This window comes from Phalacrocorax aristotelis, chromosome 18 (genome assembly GCF_949628215.1).
Source record: "Phalacrocorax aristotelis chromosome 18, bGulAri2.1, whole genome shotgun sequence".
Classification (NCBI taxonomy): Eukaryota; Metazoa; Chordata; class Aves; order Suliformes; family Phalacrocoracidae; genus Phalacrocorax; species Phalacrocorax aristotelis.
In genome coordinates this window covers 4910408-4926354 of record NC_134293.1, presented here as the reverse complement: position 1 = coordinate 4926354, position 15947 = coordinate 4910408, and the positions used below count along the sequence as shown (strand labels likewise).

The window sequence follows — 15947 nt, the reverse complement described above, 5'->3', positions numbered from 1 at the left end:
ACACGGCTTAGGAGGCCTGGGGGCGCTGGGCTGGCGGTTGGACTTGATGACCCTAGAAATCCTTCCCACCCTCAACAGTTCCATGACCCCGGGACAGGACGGCCTGAGGGCAGCCAGGGCACCCGGCCCCCTCACCGCCCCGCCCGGGCCGCGCCAACAGAGCCCTGGGGGGTGTGTGGGCTGAGGGGCGTGTGCGGGGGTGTGTGAGCGAGCCCAGCCAGCAGCGGCCCCCCCCCCCCCCCCGCCGGAGCCAGTGGGCGCGCCAAGCCGGCCGCTCAGACCATAGGCATCGCCTCATTGACCACGCCCCGCGCGCTCTGCCTGATTGGTCACGCCCCCCACTGCGTTTCCTCCCCCCCTTCCCCGAGAGCCAATGGGAGCGGCGCCTGGCGGGGCGGGGTTAGAGGTGTCTGACCTGAGGTAACCTCTCGCATCACACCACCGCGGCGGCGGGGCCGCCGGGGGAGGCGGGGCCGGGGCCGGGGGCGTAGCCGCGCGGTGAGGGCGTGGCCGGGCGTGGCCGCACCGTACCGCACCGCGCCCCCGCCAGCTCCGCCGCCCAGCGCCAGGCCGGGGGCCCGCCGCGCCTCCGCAGTACCCGGCACCCTGAGGTGAGCGACCTGCACCGCACCGCGCTGAGGCTCGGGAGCCCGCGCGATGGGGGCCGCCGCGCTGAGAGGCGTGCGTGGGCCGGGGGCGGGAGCCCCCGGGGGCCGGCGGAGCCGGGGGAGCGCGGGTCGTGCCACACCATGCCGTACCGCCCCGCACCGCCGGCTTTGTCAGTGCCGGGCGGGCGGACGCGGTGCTCGGGGGCTGCCGGCGACCCGGGCCCTCCTTCGGCTGGGGAGCGGCCCGGAGCGGTCCCGCCCCGCATGCGGAGGGCGGGAAAGGGGGGATGGGGGGGGTCCATCCGCGGGGATGCGGCGCGGGCAGGCGCCCGGCGCGGAGCCGCTCCTACCGACCGGAAGAGCCGGCCGGTTTCCTCCCGGTGCCTCGCTGCTGCCCGCGCCGCAGCGCCGCCCGCCCCGGGCCAGCCCCCGCGGTGCGGGGCGGCGGGAAGGCCGCCGGAGGGGCCGCCGCGCGGCGAGCCGTGCCGTGCCGTGCCGCGCCGCGCCGCGCCGCGGGCGTGCGGTTCCCCCGTGCGGCTGGTTTGATCGCGCGCGGGCCTCCCGGGGGTTCCCGGCCGCCTCGGCGGGGCCGGTGGTGGCCTTGGCCGCTGCTCTGGCGCGGAACAACAAGTTGGTTGTGGCTTCGCCTCGTGCGAGTGAGTTAATTCACAGAAAAAATATACCTTCGAGTGTGTTGGAGCCCCCAAAGCAGCGTAGGGCTAGAGCACGAGGCACTTTCTTTGCCAGCTCAGGCATCCCTCCTCTCTTATCGTCATCCTCCTTCCATCTCTGGTGGGATTTCACGCTCTTAAGGGAAGAGTTTGGGGCCTGGTTTTACAGAGGGGCTGAAAGGAGCCATGGGAATGCCTTCTGGAAGGTGCTGCAGGGTGCTTAAGAATAATAAAGTTTTAGAAAGTAGATTTACAGAACAAATTATTATTCTCGCCTCTCCTTTCATGGTGTCTCTTAAATCTTTTTGAGAAAGTTTTAAAATTAAATATACTGCATAAAAAAAATCTGAAGTAAAATTTTAGTCTCTCACAATTTAGCAGGCTGCAAATACTCAGCGAACTGTTTAAGTTATGCCGAATGGGATAAGACAGTGGGATTTAGACACAATCTTGAGTGTTTTAGACGACTAGGATAGCTCTAAAGGTAGGCTTTTATTTTGTCTTTATGTACTTTTTGGAAGTGACGCGGACATACTTTACCTGAGGAGGCCTAGGAAGCATGTATTCCACTTGTATATTCAGCTTTATATGTCTAATGTGATACAGTAAATCTGAAAACTAACGAGAACTTCCAACCTGTGGACCTAGAGTTTGTGAAGTACCGTCCAATACATCAGAAGCAAAGAACTTTGCAGGGTGTTTGATGTTGCTGAGAACGCTTTAGGATAGCAAGTGAGGCAATGCCCGGTTATTAAGCAGGAGGCATGGCCCAGGTGGAGCGGAGTCTGGCTAGTGGCACACCAGTTGTGTGGAGGCAGAGGCTGGACCTCTTTAAATGCGGCGGCAGCTGGCCTGACAGACCACAGGCATGGAGCTCTGCAGGTAAACGGTTTGGTGCTTGGTGGCCTGTCTTGGAGCAAAAAAATCATCTCTTTGCCCTCTCCTGATCTGGAAACTCACTTCCAGTCCTGGTATAGGTGAGCATGTTGCTGATTATTTTTTTTTGTTGTTCAGTAAAAACTATTAAGGAGTCAACTTGTTACACAGATACCATCTATTTTTACTTTGTTTTTACCTTTTTTGTTCCTTTGTTTTCTATTACCTGTGTTCACTCAGTTAGGGTGGTGAAAGTACCCATCCATTTCATTGTTTAAAATTATTTGTATTCATTAGCAGTACCACAGATCCCTTTCAATAAAACTAGGTTTGTTAATTTCTTTTTTATGTGACTTACCAATACTGTAGAGGTGCTATTCTGAGTCTTTGAAAGAACCTGCAACTCCTTTTCACTGAAATAATGTTCTTTTCAGTCGCGTAATTGTCTTCAGAGTGGGGTAGTTTGAAAAAAACTAGAAACTTAATTTCCAGCTGAAATTATGTAAGTTTCATACCTGGGTGTATTTTACAATAATAAAAATTATCTTGAAGTGAAGCTGTTACAAAAACTTCTAAAGTCTAATATTTTTACACGTGCATTTCACTGTCAAGCCAAAAATTTTACTAATGGTAGTAGCAGAGCTGTGGAGAAGTGAACTGGGTTTTGTTGCACCTCAGGCAAAACCAGGTACGTTACTTTTTGATTTCGGATTACAGGGTTTTCATTGCTTGTAGTGTAAATGCGATTTGGGTCTTAAACACCTTGATATCTGCAGAGTTGGGGAGTTATAAACGTGTTGTGTGTCTTCAGACTTCTAACGTGAGCTGATTTTTTCAGGAGGAGGAGGACAGCGTGGCTCAGATTCTGTAAAGATTCAACTGTGATTAAACATATTTATGTAACTGAGCAGGCTCAGAGAACATGATGTTACCCGTTCTCAAATCTTCGCAGGATCGAATTCTCAGTCTGTACCCTTCCGTAAATTGCAGAGCTTTGTGTCAGTCTCTCTGCAAAAGTTAGCCTGTTTGACAGGCTATTGACACCTGCAAAAGTGTAGGGGCTGTACGTAGTAGAGGATCCAGATGATTCTGGGTTTTAGGGTCTAGTTCAGCATTATTAAAACAAACAGTACGTCTGCTATGGTTAGTGGTGCACGAACATTGCCGCGGTGGTCAGCTGAGTTCAAGGTGCTTGTTGGAAACTATGGCGATTGTGTTTCAGACAGTGAATGCAATATGCAGAGGTTTGGCGAGACTTGCACGTTCTATGTGCAGCATTGAAAGCAAAAGGCTTCTGTGAGGAGATCTCTGCGAAAGTCTATATTTTATTTGACCTCAAACAATGCTGAAATTCATTTAAATATGAATAACGAATTTCAGCATGCTGAGAACAAGCTGAGCTTATATCTAATTCAATGCAAGATTGAGTTACCATCTGATTGCAAAACCCTAGTGGAACTCACGACATTAGGACTGAACTACAAAGGGTTGGAAGTGCGTTGGTAAGTGGACTTGAATGGGGCTTCATGGATAACTAACTGCTTTTGAACCGAGTTGTACAAACAAGATGTTTGAGTCAAGTTGTTTGACCGTGGCATTGGGGATCAGGAGCCTTGGCGTTGGTTTGATGCTTTCTCATGGAGTGTTTGAATGAAATGCGTCGCTGACTGTTCCTCTGTTTCCTTCTCTGCTCAGGATAAAAAAAAAAAAAAGTAAAAAAGCCTTGAAGCTTGCTTATTAATTTTTAAGATCTCAAAATGAAAGAAAGTTTTTCTTCATTAAGAAAGGGTTGAAGTTAGTTTGGCTGTATCGCAGTATCTTCAGCGCTGATAATTGTGCCAACAGTAAATCCATCTAGATGAAATTCTCTAGGAGTGATCTGATGCCAGGATAAATATACACATAAATATTGCCTTCATGTTTATATGCATAAATAAAATTTGATTGAACTTTGTGCTATCTGAGCTCTAAGTCCTGCCCAAGTGTCTCAATTAAAGAAGTCTTCCTGTATGGTTTAGTTTCTGCACGTCACAGATAGGTATGCAGACTTTACAGTCGCGCTTCCCCTTCTTTTCTGTCTCTACCCTCAAAAAAGGCAGATCAATCCACCTTTTTAATGCCTGTGTCAGGCAGATATTTGTGGCTTTTGAGTCATAAAATGGTTAAGTATGTCTCTGTAAAATGAACTGCCCGTGGCCCCAGTGAAACTGGAGTTTGTGGGAGTAGTGATGTCAACACAGGGTTTGATCTAAATAATTCAGTCAAGTACATTCATGGTAAAAGTGCATAAGCCAGTTGGATCAGTTTTTAATTCTCAGTTACTGATGAAAAGAAGGAACATGGTGTTTAAGGATTGCATTGTCCACAAATTCCATGTCTGTGCTCCAATTAAAACTATGTTCGTGTCCTATTTTTATTATAACATGGTCCAGTTTTGCTTGTGTACCGGATGAAAGCTGTGATGTTCACATCAAACCATTTACACTGCATCCTTGTACTTGGCATAACGTGGCTATAATTAGCAGGACTGACGAGGTTTTCCCACCGGCTTAGGATAGAATTGTGGAGTGAGAGTTAAGGGTATGAAAACAGTCCTTTCTGCGTGGTGAAGTACCTCTTGGGAGAGTGGGGCCCTGAGATAAATATCCCCTCGTCTCGTCCTTGTCTGTACTGCTCTATCGCAGTTTGTTTTACAGGTGAAGTGTTGGGTTTTTTCACGTAAAAATATGGTACATCAGCTGTGTCTTCTAGCCACCAGTTCTTCACGAGATCTCTAATTACCATTGGGATTTAGTCCTGACCATCAAATTCAGCTGAAATCGGCCAGCAGATTCAGAAGTCAACAAAGCAAAAAAAGTTTGACTTAAGTACATGGCACTGGCACAAAGCGTAGTTTCTTTTAGAAACAAAACTAAAATGTCTGCGGGATGATGAGGTGTGTGCTAACACATTGCTCAGAAGCTGCCGGAACGACGGACTAGCAGGAGGTGCCACGGCTTGACTTGGACTTTGCAGGTTCAGTTCCCGGTTTACTCTGTGACCGGGAGCAAGCGATCTAGTCTGTCTTGTACCTGTGTTTTTTGTCACGACAGTTTTGTGTTCAAAGATTTGTATAGTTGGGAAAACGCACACAGAGTACTCTTCCTAATAATATTTACTTGTTAATTCTTTTCTTTTCCAGTTCATTCTGGAAGTGGATAACCACTCAGATTGCAAGAATAACAAGAGGTTAGTACATTCCTAATCATATCATGATGCGATTTCCAGCTCTGTGTAGTTACCGTGTAAGTGCATCAAAGTCAGGCAGAGGAGGGCGTATCAAATGTTAATTCCTCATCCCACCTGCCTTTATGCTGGGAGGTTCTCCTTTGTTTTCTCCATCTGTCATGCTCTTTCTCAGTTGTAATTATTTATTTTTTTTTTAATTTTGAGGAATATGCATTCATTCCCTGTTGGAACCACACTGATTTTTTGATACTCAGAATTCCCCATATTAAGAGGTTCTTCTCCCTTTATGTAATGATTTTGAAAATGGAAAATGGAGACCTGAACTTTTTTAGTTTTCCTCTGACGATTGTAAATCATGCTGCTAAGTTTCAATGTATTACCATAAAGGATCTACTATCCCCTAATTGACATGGATCGTCTGGGACCAAGGGGTTAAAGTCAGAGTGAAGTTAGAGAAGATGGTGGAGAGTCTGTCAGCTCACGGCTGCTAAAAAGGGGATGTTTTGCTTCTGTCCCCATCATTCCTTACCAGTATCTTCCCATCCCCTCCAATTCCACTTGCTAACCTCACAAATTATCTGGTTTTGTTGGTTACGGTTCGGACAATTTTGTTGAATCAGATTGGAGGGTGGTCTGGGAAGCACCAGAGCTGGCAGGGCGCAGGCCATGTGAGCACGTAGCTAGGGTGGAGAAGGGAAGAGGTAGGTGTGAATAGAGTGAGACCTTTCCCTTTGACAGTGGTGGGTTATTAGATTTGTTAAAGTCATCCTGGTTGAGAGTTATCCTCAAACTTGAACGAGCTTTGAAGACTGAAGTCTTCCTAAAGCTTGATCTTTTCAGGTTAAGGATAAGGCAGGTGGCACAACAGTACATGGAAGAAGTTAACATTAATTGCTGCTTCTGTTATACCTGTAATGTGTACAGAGAACTCTTAGAGAATCACTTTTTTATAAGGTATTCAGTTAATCCTGTAGTTGTTCCAGAGCCTGTGGATGCTTCTCAAAGTGGAAACTTCAAAACTACTCACTTTGCCTCAGTTGAAACTTGTCATGCCATTTAAGCCCAAAGGTCGCAATTCTGGCTTGAGATGGGCTTGAGCTCTTGGCATGGGAAACTGAGATCATGTATTAGGGAGGTGAGCTCTGTGTTCAGCTCGTTCTTTTTCTCTTGCCCAAGTGTCTGCTGTTGACCCCAGTTGGAGGTGGGCTTGTGTGCTGAATAGATCTTAGGTCTTGCCTAGCCCCACCTGGCTGGCAAGCTGCTGGCCGGTACGCTGTATCGGCTCCCCAGTGTTTGGTAGATCAGCTTGGCTTCCTGAAAATATCCTAAGAAATATGAGAGCGAACGTGTCTTACACCCGGCAACGCCTGGGAAAAGGGAGGTTTTGACCACTCAAATCCATCATTTGAATAGCAGTAAATAGTGCTATGTGCAGTGCCTAGCACCGTGAATCCCAGTGTTCAGATGCTGGTGAAATACAAATTTTTAATGACAGGATCACAGAATGGCTGAGGTTGGAAGGGCCTCTGGAGATCATCTAGTCCAACCCCCTGCTTAAGCAGGGTCACCTAGAGCAGGTTGCCAAGGTCCATGTCCAGTGAGGTTTTAAATGTCACCAATAACTAGCTTACCAAAGAATAATAGTAAAATAAAAATTTTGGGTTTCTAGTCATGTATTTGTACGTGTGTTCTTTTTTTTTTTTTTAAGTGCCTACTGCAGCTTTGTCTAAACTAGGAGGTTCTGCAACAGATCAGAATGACCAGCTGCTTTGATCTTATAGTCCTTGTGCAAACAGAGAAGTCAATGATTGTAGCAGATGTAACTATTCTTGATCCTAGACTCCTATCTAGGGTCAGCTATGGTGTTTTAACATTGCATTTCCTATCAGAAGTGAACCTTGCTTTGTCCTCTTCTTTGTTCTGCGATAGCAGGTGTTAACCTCAGGTTTTGGTTTTTTTTTCTTTCTTTTGCCCCTTACAGTGCTGAGAGCCCAATTTGTAGGAGCCATGGAAGAGTCTTCCCAACCCACTAAACCCCTGGAGATGAACTCTCACTCTCGCTTTATTATTGGCTCAGTGTCAGAGGATAACTCAGAAGATGAGACAAGCTCCTTGGTGAAACTTGATCTGCTAGAGGAGAAAGAGAGGTCTTTGTCGCCTGCGTCTGTCTGCTCGGATTCCCTTTCAGATCTAGGGCTTCCTAATGCTCAAGATGGCTTGGCAAATCATATGAGGTACGGATTACATAGTAGTCAAATCCAGTCTTCAGTCTTTTTACCCTGTCTATTCCAAAGATTCAGCTTCATATCTGGGTTCTCAGTTTGGGTTCAGATGTTTTTACTGTGCCAAGACATCTTCTGGCATTCTGATTCAAAATGACCTCTTTGTAAGTTTATCTGTATTAAAACCTTCTATTCTCCATTAGTTTTAATGAAATATCTGTACCTAAATTCCTCAAGCACCATTCAGACATCTCAGCTGTTGAGTGTTACGGTGGGCTTGCTTGTACTGCCTGTCTCGTATGCCGGCTTTCAGAAAATTGAAATGTGTTGCCTGAGATCTTTAAGATTTTCACTTGTGTATGTCTTTTAGATGGGCCATGTTTGTTGAGAACAAGGATGCTATTTGCTTAATTTGTCTTTGTATGGGATTTGATGGTTTATGTGTACCCAAAGAATTTGTAGTAGCTCTGGGTAATATCAGTGACTCTGTATTGCTTGGAATGCTTTTGTTTTGGAAAGAGAATATTTTGTTTATTGTTAAATATTGGTATCCTGCAAAGTGGTGAAAGCCAAGGCTTACTATGGTAGCTGCTGCTTGTAGCTCAGGGAGATGTTGGTGTCACAGCTGGGAGAAGGGCTGTTTCGCTCCTACTCCTAATTCCTTGTGGTTCAAACAAGCTATGAAGTTAGGCTTTTGAGACTGTGGTGTTAATACTTTCTTGTCAAAAGGCCCCTTGATTTTTACAGTGTTGCTGGTTTGCGTATCACTAGCAGGATGTACCCATTGGGATTTTCTCTGTTTCAGGCCTAGGGATCTTGTACTTCCCAGTGCATTTACAGATCGTGGTTTCTCAGTGTCTGATCAGTCTTGCTTCACTCTTCCATGTTCCCTTCATTTGTTTCCCATATTGCCGGAGGTCTGGTGCCCAGAGCTGTACCTGAGGCCTTGTTCAGTGCTGGGTAGAGTGAGGAGATGTTGTACATGGGGAGCAGCAGTCCATGAACAATCACCGCACTGAATATTGATAAAGTTATCTTTTACTAGATGTAACATTTGCACTTGTCACTATTGAACTGCAGCAGCTCGTTTCAGGTTGCTTTGCCACCTTGTCAAATCCCTTTAGAATTAGATTCTTGATTTCAAAGCATCTTCAGTCATTCCTAGTTTGATGGTAAACTCGTAAGTGATAAATTTAAAAAGAAAATGTTAAACAGTATTGGTGTTGGAATGGATCCTTACCAAAGCCCTGCTTCTTACATTGTTCTGGTTTAACGGAACAGTTGCTCACCATCATCTAAATTTCCAACTACCCTGCAGTTGTTTCATGTGTGCTTGTTCTGTTTATGAAAACATAATTTTGGGCAGTGTTAGAAGTCTTCCTAACATCCAGATTTACTGCAGCAATTGACAGTCCCCTGTTTACAAGCCTTTTTTGCGTGTAAGGAAGGAAGTGAATTTTTGTTTAGGAAATATTTGTCCTTGGCATCTTCCAGCTGGGTGTAACTTGCTACCTTTTTGTCTGCTAGTTCCTTACGAATAGGTTTGTGGTTGGTTGTTCTGGTGCCTTTCAGCCTCGGGTTCTCCCAGCAGAACCTCCCAGTGCTCGGAACCAAACCTAGAAGAGCCTCCTCTTGAGCTGCTCTTTCTGCTTGCCTTTTTAAAAGGTGTCATGCTGTTCCAGGAATGTACAGGACAGTGAATCCTACTATAGTTTTTAGTGATGAACGATCCCTCTCTACGTTTACTTTGTTGCTTTTGAAGAAATGGTTGGTTCCAAAAAGGCTTTTACGGATCAGTAGTAGATGTTTATATGACCAGCTAATCCTTTCAGCTTGTTCTTCTGTTTTGCTGGTTTCTTTGCTTGTACAGATTAGGGAATTTTAATCTGTCCTTTTATTGGGGGTTCCTTTCCCACTTCAAGGAGACAGTGTCTGAAAACAAATAGTAGCAGACTCTTTGGGTAGGGGCACAAGGGGGATAGTAGTCCATACTTTACAGAGTTGTTATGGTCATGCTGATGGACGTGTTTAGCCAGCTGGCACTAATATAACAGATAAAAAAACTTAAAGTAAATTTGAAGTGGATTACCTTTCCAAAGACTGCCAGTTATAATAATTTGGCAGCACAAAAGGTAATTTTGAAGCAGGAAAAGATCTAGCTCTGTAACCATATATATTTTAGGAACAGAAGAAACTGGATGAACACATAACCATTAGTGTGGAAACAGACAATAGGAGAGCAAGAAAATCAAGCAACTTCTAGGACACTGCCTGGCATCAGAGAGCTATAATGCAATAGGTGTGCAACCTTGAGCACCTCTGTTGTAACTTGCTTACTTTGGCACTCTCTTTTGAGGGTACTTGGCTTTCAGTTAAATTGGAGAGAAATGCCAATTCAAATAGAAAAAGTTACAGCATTATAGGGTGTTTTTCTAAGATAAAATGGGATGAATTCAAAGAGTTTTCCAGGGTGGTAGTTCCTTTCATCAAAAGATTTCCAAATAATGTTTACAGATGGAGAAACTGAGACAAAGACAAGTTCAGCAACTTGCCTGAAGTCATTCTGTGACAGTGAATTAATGGAACACAGGTATTCTTGCTTCTAGTCTCCTTTTGGTAGTGACAAAGGTACAACACTTTCTAAAGTGACAAAGATAAATTCATGGAGAGTTCTGTACGGTTTGACTAATGGGTCAAACAAGGAATGTACCTTTTTGAAGAACCTGCCAGAAATCTTTCCATTCACTGGTTAATTTCACACAGGAAATTTTGGTCAGCTAAATGTAGAGAGAGCTTGTATTTGAGGTGAGGGGCTTTGCTGCAGGGAAGCCCTTCTGAGGGAACAATTATGTCTGAAATCCAGAATTTAGTTAGCTGGAAGAGGGTTTGTGAGTGTACCTTTACTATGTTTTTACCTCTTCATAGAGCACGTCAGGTAGTAATTCTGCTCAGATGGCTAGAGAAAAGAGATTTCTTCTTACAGCACAGGAGAGCTGAAAAGTAGGGTTGTCAGCCATCTGATCAAGTTGTTTTTTCCTCTCGTACTTTAGGTCACAGAAGTTTAGACAATAAAACGTCCTTTCTTCTCTAAACTCCATTTCGTTGCTTTGTGGAGGTTGACTGTAAGACTGTCTAATCCATTCTGTAATATTTAGTGCCAGTGATTGTTTGCACCTTTTCTGCAACAGCTGTTCCAGCGCCTATCTTGACATCCCAAGCAGATTTTCATCCCTCTGAGGAGCACTGTGTCAATATTAAAGTGACTTTGATAGTTAGAAATGTTCTTTCTTGGTCATCAGCTCCCATGGAATATTCTGTTCGTGCTTTTTTATAGCAAACTAACTCATTCTAGTAGAGGCCAAATTAACTGTCTCTGTGAAAGGTGCTTGAGCCTCTGATGCCACAATGGGAGTCTCATAGCAGTTGTGCCTTGCATTAAGTCTGGTCATCTGAAGGCCTTTTTTCCTGTAGTAACAGGCATTGCTGCTTCTCTCTTGCTCTTAGACCCCCGTAAAAAGTGACATGTCATTGCCAGTTCATGGAGTATAGATATTTTGGTAGACTGGCATATGTTCAGTACCTGAGATTTGCAGGTCTGCTGTCTGAGCTGGAAAACATTGCTGAGAGCCTTATCATCTGATAGGGTTGTGATGTCTGATCGATACATCCTGACCCAGCTATGGGTAGTCTGTATGCCAACTCATGTTTCTTCATTTGAGCATGCAGAATGTGTGTGTTCTGTGTTGTTCCATCTATCACATTATTGATCTTGTTAAGTGTTTATGCTGTTGCTAAAGATGGTTTTGCTGGGACAGGTTGTACAATACAGGCTTCCATACCACTAGAGATCTATGAAGACCTTTGATTGTGCCAGTTGGCTACTACTTTGTAGGATTGAGAAAGCCATGCTCTGATAATGAACTTTAAATTGGTGTGTGGTCCATCAGCACTTAACAGAATTGTGTGTTGGAAGAGTAACCGTGCAGATTAAAATGTTCTGATTCTTTTCTTGCTTCTAGTAGTGCTTTATTTAAAGAGTGTAAGTAATAAAAATAATGTAAATGTCGTCCTCACTCTGTTAGTTATAGATCTTATATTGGAAACAAGTGTTCTTAAAAAAAATATTCTACTTGTGTACCATCTACATCAACAAAATGTACTCTTTGTTTTATTTTGCACCTTTTAGGTAATAAACCCAAGCATACTATTTTTTCATAAATCTTTTTGCTTCCAGGTATAATTGTGTTGTCTTTGAGTTCAGAAATTTACATCAGCGCTTCCAGCTGAAGGTGATAGTCCTGTTGGGATACAGTTTTGCTTGTTGTGTAGTGAGCTGTTAGAGAGTTGCTATGCTCCTTTCTGAAGTTTTAGTGGTAGATTAAGAAACTTCTGTATAAACGCCACTTGGAAAGTACATTGGGTTTCTTTGTTTTGTTTAAGAAATTGTTATTGACTATTGCTAAATTTAATTCCTAGCTTCAAAGAGTGTATCTTGTATCAAATTCTTGTTTAAAATAGAATAAATCTTGCATGTCTTCTTGTATTTATACATCAGGGCTCTGGTTTCTTAAGGAATGAAAAGGGTGTATGAAGTCACCTGACGATCCACTTGCATCAAGTGAAAGCCAGATTTTTGGAAGCAGCCCAGCTGTTACCTCTGATATTAAGTCTACAGAGACTTTAGCCCTTAGCACCTAATGATATTTGGACTTCTCAAGTAAATAGTCTCAATAAATTACTGAGGTGCTTAAGAAGAACTAATCATCTATTAAAGTAGTTTTGGAAGAATACTTCAATTTTAGTCTGGATGATAGTGTGTTGAGTACGGCCAGCCTGGTGCTGGAACAGGGTGCCTGATTAGAAACCAGTCGTAGGGCGATTGCACAGAGCACTAAAAGAAATAAAGGATCCTTCTGAGCCTGTTTTGTATTTTAAAAAATTCCGTTCCAGTCCAACTGTTTGTGGTTAGGGGATTACACTATAGAGCATTGATCTTGTAAAACTCTAAGTGCTGCTGTAATTTTATGCACAAAAGCGTACATAGAAGTACAAGTGTGCCTTAGTGTCTGCAAGACTGATGCTTTCGCCGCCGTGTCCGGGACTGGCCCAGCTGCATCACAAAGGATTTCTCCTTTGCTGAACTGACCCTTTTCCTTTCCAGGCTTTCCGCATGCTCCTGGCTGGGGGGCGGCTGCTGGAGTTGAAGGCTCCTCCTCTCGCTCTGCTGCCTGTGCTATCAGTTGCCATGGTGCTGCCGAGGTTTTTGTGGAGGGCGACTTGCGTGGCTTTGCATCTCGCACACCAGAGGGCCAATAATGAAACTAGAATTGCATGCTGCTTGCTGAGACATTTTCCTTTGCGTATGACCAGTTGCTGTTGGCTCAGCAGATAGGGGAGAGTGATACTGTTGCATGTTTCTGCAAGTTACTGAAATAAAGCCGTGCATCTTTTTTGTTACCACTACTGCCAGCGAGTGATGCTGTGATTTATATTTTGAGCTTCATCCACCTGGATGGAAAAGTTGTATTTCCTCCTGTATCTGTTGAAAAAGAGGAAGCTTGTAAGGTGTTTTGGGTTCCCAGCTGTTTCTGGTTATACTGATAACCTGTGAATTACAACTTTTTTCTTCTCTGAAAGCTCCTCTGTTTAGTGAACAAATACCCTTGAAAGGACTTTTCATCTCTGTACCTCTGCAAAGCAGCATTCTTCTTGTTTGGGAGTAACAGATATTTTACTCCCTTTGACCTCAGTTAACATGGGAAACGTCATCTCTAAATTCAGTAATTTGCAGGGAGATTTTGCAAAGATTAGCTGGCTGAGATACCACAGTGGTGACAGTGTTCTCCTACTTGCTTACTTATCTGATATTTCTAATTGAAAAGATAAAGAAGTATACTTTGTCCCTATCAGAATACTTTAGGGCCCCCTCCTGTATTTTGCTGAATGCCCTCACTTTTCACCCAGATTGGGATATGTGGCAAAGACATTCAAAGATGGCGTTTGCAGAATCCCCTCGCAGCCTAGTGCTTGTATCTTCAGTGGCTCAGGAGAAGCCCACGTGAATGTAGGCTTGCAACAAATCTGGGAAAAGAGGAAGTGTCATTAAACCTATTTTAGGTATGGAAGGCAAAGAGTCTCCAGGCTAGGGAATAACTGTGATCTCTTGACTCTGTATTGTAACTCTGTAAGGCTAGTAGCTGAAATGGGCTGCACCATGTTCTGTACAGGATTCTCTTACACTAGGCAAAACCTCTTTCAGTGGTAAATGTTAGGCACAATTCCCCCACCTACCCCCTTAATTCTGGTTGTTAAAAAAGATACTTTCTCTTGTTCATAGAGATCAGATCTGTTCAACACTTGAGCTTTGTCAAAGAGCACTGGGAAGGCTCCTTGCCAGAGACTTCAATTCTGCTCTCTTCTCAGTCTTTTTCTACTGTTGTTATTAACCTTTACCTTGGTGGCAAATCTTGACCTGGAGAGTGCTAGGCTGTTGCTCCAGGAACATGTGGAATTTTGTACTTCATGAGGATGTAAAAGTAAAGATCTTTCAGTACTTTGTGGTTTCTGGAACTGGAGTACAGATATCAATTCAGTTTAAATTTGGCTATTAATCTGGATTGATATTTGGATTTACTGGGCATTTTTGAGCAGTGAAAATTTGGTGCCATGGGTCTGAATGGGAAGGACATGATAGAAGGAATGGGTTCTGAAAGATAAATTTGAAGAAGGGAGGGGCCTGGAGTGTGCAGGAGGCTACAGGCTTGTTGAGCATGAGACTTATCAAGTTGAGTGCAGAGTACCTTGGGAGGAAGAGTCAGAGGGAATGGGTCACAGGGTGTGTTGAAGAGGCTTGGGAATGAAGTGGTTTTGATCATAGTACATAAGAGTGTGACCCAGAGAAGTTCAGTGAGCTTTAAATCGTCAGGTTCTGTCCCATAATAACAGCTGTGATGTTGCTTTGGAACTTGTAACAAACACCAGTGATTTGGTGTGTGCATCTGTGCGTATGGTCAGGTTTCAGATGCATCTGGCTTGGGAGATAAAAAGCCAGATATGTGATTTAGTAAAAAGAAAATATCTGACAAGTAAGTGTCTCCGCACTTAAAACCTACGTCCATTGCAGCTGTTGGTACTTGGTTATTTGAGAGGGATCCTAGCAGCTTTTGCCAGGTTGGGCTCTGTAGTTCTGGAACCAAAGTCACTGCTTTAGGCTAAAGACCTCCCTTGACGGCTGTTCGAAATCTGCGTTAGCTTGAAAGTGAAGTTATTTAGCCAGGGAGTAGGGAGAGGGCTGGTTTTGGTTTTTTGTGCTGCATCCTTTATTTAATTTCCTGAAATCCTGATGCTCGATCCTTTGTCAGAGCTGGGTTGAGTTTCTTTTTTTTGATTTATAGGTTGAGGCACTGATTTCAGGCAGCGTCTGCATTCAAGCCAACTGTTCTGTCTCTTTAAAATTGTAGGCAAAAACTGTCTTTGAGTAAGTCCAGAATGCTGCCTCCCAGTGCCTATTACCTGAGACATAGCGAACCATTTACTCCAGCTGCAGAATTCCGCATTGCTTGCTGGACTACATGTATGTTTGCTCTTTCTCTCTGCCTTTTTCTGAAATAGGTTGCAAGGGAGGATCTAAAACTGAAGCAGATCTTACGGATGCTTCAGCTGGCTTGTGTCTTACCAGCCAGATCAGATACATGTTCACATCAGCACTTACATATTTACAAAACATAAAGCCCAAAGTGATGATGAGAGCTGCCCTCTTTCCACACCCTCTACGGGCCTAATCCGGAGGGGGGGAAAAAAACCCCTTTCTTGGGGGTGTGTGTGTGCGTGTGTGTATGTGCTGCAGTCTCCTTACGGCTGCCTTTCAAACAAGCCGGCTAATGCATCGCTGCCTTTGGAATAAACTGCTACGTCACTGATAGCACTTGGCATGTTACAGTGCTGGGATCAATGCAGGCTCCTAGCTGCGATGTGCGTCAGGTACGTGTCTGTAATGAATGCTTTTTTTTTCTTGGAGGCTAGAAGAGAAGAGAACCGCACAGGCTTTCCTTTTGTCTAACAGCAGGCCTAGGGTCTAAAGAGGGGGATGGTTTTCATGTGGTATTTACCATTTGGGTTTGAGTAGTATTGTGTTTAGGAAACAAGCTTTGTAGTGTGTGTTTGTGTTTGATGGTAAGTATTGTTTCAGAACGGCACATCCTTGTGTAGCATATTTTTGTAGGGATGTTGCAGCAAGTCGTGTCCATTGATTTCATAGCAGTGAATTCAGCTGCTAGAAGGCACGATGAATATTTTTAACCAAGGCTGAAGCTGCTCCTCTAAAATGAAGCTGTGTGTAGCTG

At 44.3% G+C, this 15947-nt stretch overlaps 1 protein-coding gene across 1 annotated transcript in view; it reads left to right on the top strand.

Moving 5' to 3' along the window:
- Positions 1–501: 501 nt before the first annotated feature.
- ACACA (acetyl-CoA carboxylase alpha) overlaps positions 502–15947 on the top strand; it is a 138278-nt gene continuing 122832 nt past the window's right edge. The window contains exons 1-3 of the mRNA XM_075113150.1: positions 502–611; positions 5337–5383; positions 7365–7617. Of these exons, the coding sequence (XP_074969251.1) occupies positions 7391–7617 (227 nt within the window). The 5' untranslated portion in view covers positions 502–611; positions 5337–5383; positions 7365–7390. The remainder of the gene's footprint in view (positions 612–5336; positions 5384–7364; positions 7618–15947) is intronic.